Source organism: Sinohyriopsis cumingii, chromosome 5 (genome assembly GCF_028554795.1).
Source record: "Sinohyriopsis cumingii isolate HCF-2022 chromosome 5, ASM2855479v2, whole genome shotgun sequence".
NCBI lineage: Eukaryota > Metazoa > Mollusca > Bivalvia > Unionida > Unionidae > Sinohyriopsis > Sinohyriopsis cumingii.
The window spans coordinates 137,641,850-137,649,652 of NC_142965.1; the positions used below are offsets into that span (position 1 = coordinate 137,641,850).

General features: G+C 40.2%; 1 protein-coding gene across 1 annotated transcript; it reads left to right on the forward strand.

The window, feature by feature from the left end:
• Positions 1-5,913: 5,913 nt before the first annotated feature.
• LOC149800334 (general transcription factor II-I repeat domain-containing protein 2-like) lies at positions 5,914-6,510 on the forward strand. Its single transcript, XM_089958389.1, has one exon. It carries the CDS (start codon positions 5,914-5,916, stop codon positions 6,508-6,510), a length of 597 nt encoding a protein of 198 aa, XP_089814515.1.
• The last annotated feature ends 1,293 nt before the right edge of the window (positions 6,511-7,803 follow it).

Sequence of the window (7,803 nt, forward strand, 5' to 3'; positions counted from 1 at the left end):
AGGCAAGAAGATAGGCAAGTGGTATGGTTTGAACTTGGAGTTCTCATTGGGTATCTCATTCGATTCTTCCTGTGTCGAATTCATCCTTCTTGTTGGTGACTAACCTCTTGGAACTATTTGTTTTATACTAGCATGTCCATTCGGTAAAGTAAAGTGGTTGGGAAGTCGTACTCGCTTCTGGTACACGATTTGATACACTTTTTCCAAGGGTAGAATGAATATTTAGTGTATGGGAAAACGTACAATTTGTGCGGTTAGTAGGTGGTCACCTTAAAGTTTCCATCCTGTCTAGACTGCAAAGCTTTTGTTTTGCACACCAAAGTTCACCACTTGACTGGTGAGATAACTGAGAGTCAATCCTTGCACTTTACTACGTGTGCACTTCTCCTTGTTTGTCCCGGTATTCTAGCCGTAATGTTTAGGACCGCCACTAGCAAAACTTAGAATCTTGTCGTCGCAGTGTTCATCTGTCCAGGCCCCTAAACGGTCTCCTTCGATCTCATGATGACCTTGACCCAGGCGACCGATGTAGATACAACTGTCCGTGTACAAGTACAAAACGCGATCATCTAACCTTTCTTAAGCTTCGTACAATATTATGTGAGCATGGGCTGTCACGTAGGCTGCAATGATGACATTTCCCAATTCGTCGGCTGCTACAAGGTCCAGTTCTTCTTCGTAACAAACCAGGATCGAATCCTCACGAACGACATGTTTCATGTATTTGGTTTTGTCTTGAATCATCTGTCAAATACTTCGTCTTGGGTAAACAAGGTCGTTGTGTCATTTTACCCTACAAGAAATTTAGCATCACTTTTGCAAACGATCGCCTTCCATCGTTTTTCTACATCGTGATCTAAAGTGATGCCTTGCTGCTCCCATTATTTATCTTGGAATTTCATTTAGTGTTTGGGAGCGTGGCACCATGAAGGATAGCTGCTGACGTCTTGTTTCAGTTTCAAAAAGGCATCCACGTAGTCTGTGAAAATGCCTGTGTCTCGTCGCCCGTGTGGTATTTTTCTGTCTTGGGAAAATGGTAGATTGTGTACACTTCTAACAGTTGGTTCAGAGATTTAAACAATTCCAAGATGACCCACGTCCGCGTTCTTTCTGGGTCGGTCTTAGTTGCACGTTTCGGCACAAGTACGGAACAAGGGAAGCATCAGTTTTCCTTGGCAATGGTGAGGTAAAACGGGATGGTACAAGTCCGTGGGAGGCAAGACTTTGCACTTGATTAATTATTTGCATTGTCAAATATTGTCCAGGTCGATTTGTTCCGTCAGCAATTGCGGGTGCCCTGCGAGAAAGCGACAATATTTGCACACCTATCTATACAGAGAATGTACAAGTACTTGTTTTATTCTCCTTTCTCTTCGTCAGCGCGGTACAGCAAACAGGTGGCATTTGTCCGTACTGTGTACAAACTATCCCGTGGGTTAAGTGGGTCCACTAGCTTTTGACTTTCCACGATGCGTTTCACCTCGGGATCGGTTTTCAAACGGTGATCGTACTCGTGATCCCACATTTACACCACTTGATATCTCTGCTGTTCTAACTACAAGCATTGCTGAAAAGTGGTCTGTTACAAGTCTTCCATGGTTCGTTGTAAAAACTAGTTTTTAGTGTCACATTCAGGGTAGCAGAGGGGACATCTGTGAAATAAGCAATCGTTAATCTCGTACACGATCTTGGGGTTTTCTAAGCCCCAGCCAACCACCGAATACGTTGCAATAGTCTTTTCGCCTCCTCCGTTGCGGACATGTTGAATGCATTTGTCTTCTTGGTAGCAGAAGGCCTTGACCGAGTATTGACGTTTGACTAAGTTCGTCGTTTGTGGGCTGAAGACAGCATTGCCGTTTTCGAGCATGAATCGTTGACGGTATACTAAGCAAGACGCTTTGGCGATGGTGCAGGCTTCTTTCAAAGGATCGATCCCTCCGTGTTTCATGAATAATTCTCGAAATGTTATCCAACAAAACCGTCAAATGCCCATGTTGGAACGACAATACTTTTTCATTTATTCCTGAAAGTCAAAGGGGTGCAAGGCGTGAGCCTGGTACAAAGCATAGAAAGCTTTTGTTTGTTTGGTACGTATGATGTCGGGGTCCTAGTCGTGAACCTCCGGTTAATGGGGTAGAACTGCTTGTTGATTGGCGTCGGTATTGAAAAAGTGCGGAAAATAACATTTGGCTATTTCTGTCATTCCATACGTTTTAGGCGTTCGACTCTAAGGCATGGGCAAGTAACTCATTGAATTGTTAAACTGCATTTGTCCCACTTGCATGGAAATAATTTTGGCTTCGTTCAAAGTCACTTTAAGAGGTTCGGTACTTTGTTCCGTATAGTAACTCAAAATAAACTGTCCATCGTATTTCGAGACATTATGAGCCATCACCGTGGCATGGCGATGACAATCTCCGTAACGTTGGATGTCCTCTTGGCTCCACGTCTGGTCTATGGGGTCTAAGATCCATTGCGCGAAATCGGCCATCGTGTTCGGTCCCCGAAAGTTTTTTTTCACGCCCTCCAGGAATCTTGTTGCAGTGAAGCAATGACTAAAGATAGGATCTTGGATGCACATCTCGCACTCTCGAAGAGCCACGCTGAAATTATGAATGTGAATGTCAGTCTCTTGCATGGATTCGAAATGGAAAAAGAAAAAATTGCCTTTCTTCTGGCCATCTTCATTTTCCTCCTGTTGGGAATGGTTTTTTGAATTTATCATTCGTGTTTCATGTCCACGATTTGGTGACAAATGTTACATCGATTCTTTCCTGAACATATGTGTGCCTTGGCATTTGTTCATGAGTATGCCTTGTCCACAAGTAGGGCACAATCTCAGCAGCTGACAAGCGCTTTTCTGAAGTTGTTGGTAACAAGCAGGGCTGACAAAAGTACGCTGACTAGCAGGGCAATGCATTCGTGGTTGACAGGGCTGAGAGGTCAAACATTCCTCATATTCGATCCACAATGCTTACATTGCTCTCGATTGTTATAGCCATAGTCACATTTCTCACAGTAATAACTGTATCGAAGGAATGCAGTGATACTGGTAATGGTATATAAATATTCTTTGTGATGATAGACTTGAATGTATTTTCCATCTTTGAAATCTTGTCCTCGAAACATGCGAGGTCCGCGCACTTCTTGAGGGTGCACTTTCATGATGTAGCGTGGAGCCAAGACGTCTTGCAATTTTTACATTTGTGGAATGCCACAGCATGTGTCTTTGGATAGCCCCTCTTGCTGTTACAGGGGTTCTGCTTCAGTTCGTTGTCTTGCTCGGTCCGATTGTGGAATAGTTTTCCAGGCTCTTTTTCATTCTTGTTGGTATACGATGGCACGGGCTAAACACGTCTGGTCTTGAGGGTTGTTAACTCGGACGAGGCTACGCTTGATGCTACGAAGGTTGTGCACCAAAAACACCTTTTTGCGTCCGGTCCCTTGGTGAAGAAATACGTGTGTCATGAACATTGACGCATTTCCATCGGTGATATAAAATTTGTCGTTGGATTGTTGCACGTGTTGAATCTTGTCGATGACTTTGGAAGGTGTTAATTCTGCCAGACTGATACAATCCAAACGGTGACTTTAAACTTTCATGGTGAATGGAAAGTCTCAGGCGATCGTCTTCTTCTTGACATTTCCGTGTCAGTGTGCGTAACAAAGAATCACACACCTCGGTGATGAACCCAACTGCCTTCTCCAATGGTACTTCGGACTTGAAAGCTTTAAGCCTCACCGTGTACTTGTAAGATGTGTTTCTAAATTCTCCAGAGGAGCCCTTTTCGTCTCTCGAATGTGGTAGTACTTTTCAGGAGTAAATACTGGTGAACATTGGTTAAGGTTAGACTCTCTGGGTCTGGATGCTGGGTCACTCATGTCATCTTCAAAATCACTGGCATGAATTTGTACGAGGCGATTAATCACGTTTCTACCTCTTAATTTCCTCACCTTTCTCCACGATATGATGCGATCGTTTCATTTTTACTGAAAAAGTCAAATGACTTCATTTTAAACGTTATGGGGTCCTTTATATCCATGTCAGGTTAGTGCATATATAAAGGTTTAGTGTCTTCCCTTCCAGTATTATTTTACTCTCAAGCCAACCAGGACGATGCAAGAGCTCACACAGATCTAACTTCTGATCAGAGGTTTGCGAGGTGTCATGGGAAAGTTATCTTCAGACAAGCCGATAGAATACTCTCCCTCCTTTCGAGATAAAAGTCAAGATACTTGCTATATCTGTGAGAAGAGAGGTCATTGGGCTACAAGATCGTTAAGGAACGCAAAACATGTGTCAGAAGCGACAAAAGGCAAGATACCTGTTATCATTGTAAACAGAAAGGAGATTGGTCTTCAGACTGTCATTAGAAACAACAGGAGGAAGAGGTAGAGAGGGGTCCTCGAACAAAATGTTACAGAAAAGAAGATCATGATTATGTGAGGAATAAGAGGAGGAACATCCTGTGAAAGTGAAGAAATTCAACAAAAAGGCAGAGAGTGAGGAAAAAAAAGACAAGATGAAGTCTATGAACATTTTAAAGTATTGTGTTGTGACTTGGATTGTACAAGTTGTACCAGAATAGACCAGGCAAGAAACGTAAGTGTCTTAGGTGGCGCTCACCAGATAATATGTACTTTTGAGAGAGTGACGTATGTAAGGTGAAGTAGATCGCATTTAAAACATGCACAGTGGAGAGAAAGTTTGCATACCTCTATGCTACATTAATGTAATGTGGATGATATTTCTTTTGGATATTGTACTTTTGGAAATTTTACATGATTTAAGCACACTGCTAACTAAAATGACTGCTCCCTTGTGTTAAAAAATCAGTCTGAATTAGTCTAAAGTACACTATACATAGCAGCTATTAAAATAGGGAAAATGAATTTTGCCAGACTAGACAATATCAGCTTCTGAAAGTGCAATGAATGAATTACCAAATATATAAAATGTAAAAAAAGTTATCGGCTCTTTTTATACAATTTACCTCTGAAATTCAGGAAGTGAAAATGACCAAGTAGAGCTAGCACTTTTTGAAAGGTGCACATTTGAAGTAAGGCCAAGCTGTATCCTCTATAACCCATAGTACACCCATCAATCATACACAAAATAAAGGGAATTAAAGGTTCTTTGCATTATACCTAAGATATACAAGGTCTTTTTTAAATAGCCAGTATAACCAGTGAGGAAAGCCGGGGACATTCTTTTTCTTTAAAGTCCTAACCCTATGCAAAATGCGAAACTGTATAGCGCCACCTTAAAGAAAATATAAAAATGTTTGCAATTATTATTTTATTATTTTCATATAATTATGTATGATGTTCTGAATAAAATGGTACATTCATATTGATGTTAAGCATGAAAATAAGCTAATTATGATCATTTTTCTCTTGGTTACATAATTTGCCATGAGGTATGTTTGTGTGAGTAGTGACCTTAATTATGGGGAAATTAGAAGTCTTAGAACATATGTGTCAAACTCAAGACCCGCGAGCCACATCAGGCCCGGCGTACAATTATATCAGGCCCGAGAGGTCTTGACCGGCGTACAATTATATCCGGCCCGAGAGAGAATTTTAGGCAAAAATATTTCTTAATGGCCCTGCGATATAAAGTGCAAATCAAATTCTCTAATTAGCAGCCTTGCCGAACGATAGGCTACCTGAGAGCGTTCTCGCTTCGATCAGAATAAGCGAAAATAAAAGCTGTGTAGTGAGTGGATGTTCGTCGTTACAGTAACCTAGCAATGTTCAGTTGCTCGTTTTGGATTGGCGCATAAGAAATGAAAGTAGTGTAGTGTCCGGATATTGCATCACCTTTTTCCGCTACGGCTAACGTGATATCAATCAAGCGTCTGTCGGTAGATGCACAATCTTTTTTTTTTTAAAATCAAAGCTATCCTTAAAATGGCCAAGAGAAAAGTTGATTCTGAAAACAGAGCCTTTCAAAGCCGCTGGGAGGCTGAATATATGTTTACTGATATTGGCGGTAAACCCGTGTGTCTAATTTGTGGAGATAATGTGGCTGTGATCAAGGAATATAATCTGAGACGGCACTACGAGACTAAACATCAAGACAAGTTAAAAAGCCTGAATGCAGAGCAGAAGCTACAGAAGGTAGAAGAATTGAAGAGGAATCTAGCATCACAGCAGACGTTTTTCACCAAAGCAAAATCACAAACTGAAGATGCTGTGAAAACAAGTTTTATTGTGGCGGAGGAGATCGCAAAATCAGGCCGACCTTTTACAGAAGGAGAGTTTCTGAAGCGCTGCATGATGAAAATGTGTGACGTCTTGTGTTCAGAGAAAAAGCAGATGTTTGCAAATGTAAGCCTTAGCAGAAATACGGTTGCTGATCGGGTTTGTGAGATGGCCACTGATGTGAAAACACAGCTGATCGAAAAGGCAAAGACTTTGTTGCATTCTCCCTTGCTGTCGATGAAAGTAATGACACGATTGACACTGCACAGCTCGCCATCTTCATCCGTGGAGTGGACTCCATGACACAGAACATTACTCCCAACATAAACGAACTTGTAGCCAAGAAAAGATGCCAAACATCCAGCTGTGACAAATTGGCATAAGAGCGAAATGGGTATGCCAATGATTGTTTATTATTAAAACTTTTTTTAATTTATATTAATCTTTAAAAAAGGTTTGATTTTCCGCTTATTGAATGTTTATCCTGTTCGGCCAACAACCTTACGAGTGATTTGAGTTTTGGCCCGCTGAGCGATTGAGTTTGACACCCTTGTCTTAGAATATAGGAATAGAGTCAACTTAAATTTAAAACTGTTGCAATAAGTGACAGAAATATATGGTGAAAATGTTTCTTTTCATTTATTTGCAATGAAATAAAAAAATAAATGAAGAGAAAGTGAATTCGCTTCTTAAATATTAAACAATAGGCAAATATTTTACACTTTGACCTTTGACCTTTATGAATCTGATCAGTTACCTCCCTTTTCTAATTGTAAAATTCATTGTTGATATCTCAGAAATAATTCTGGCTAGTTTCATGTTCCTGTCATTCAGCATAACATTGGTTGGTATGTTTACAAAATGTAATGTGCATTCTTAAAATAGCTCAATTTTATTAAAGGGGGGGGGGGGAGGCTGGACTTGTTAGAGACTCTGACACTCATAAATACTGTTCTGTGGGGGTAAAGGCAGGAGAATTATTCAAAAGGATTGTTTTGATGCTTGCGACTTAAATGTTTCAGCCATATAAACATAATTAAATCATACAAAAATAATGCCTATATCTTCTTTATGGTGGCGCTCACCAGATAATATGTACTTTTGAGAGAGTGACGTATGTAAGGTGAAGCAGTTCGCATTTAAAACATGCACAGTGGAGAGAATGTTTGCATACCTCTATGCTACATTAATGTAATGTGGATGATATTTCTTTTGGATATTGTACTTTTGGAAATTTTACATGATTTAAGCACACTGCTAACTAAAATGACTGCTCCCTTGTGTTAAAAAATCAGTCTGAATTAGTCTAAAGTACATTATACATAGCAGCTATTAAAATAGGGAAAATGAATTTTGCCAGACTAGACAATACCAGCTTCTAAAAGTGCAATGAATGAATTACCAAATATATAAAATGTAAAAAAAGTTACAAAAAGTTTTGTATACAATTTACCTCTGACGTTCAGGAAGTGAAAATGACCAAGTAGAGCTAGCACTTTTTTGAAAGGTGCACATTTGAAGTAAGGCCAAGCTGTATCCTCTATAACCCATAGTACACCCATCAATCATACACCAAAATGAAGGGAATTAAAGGTT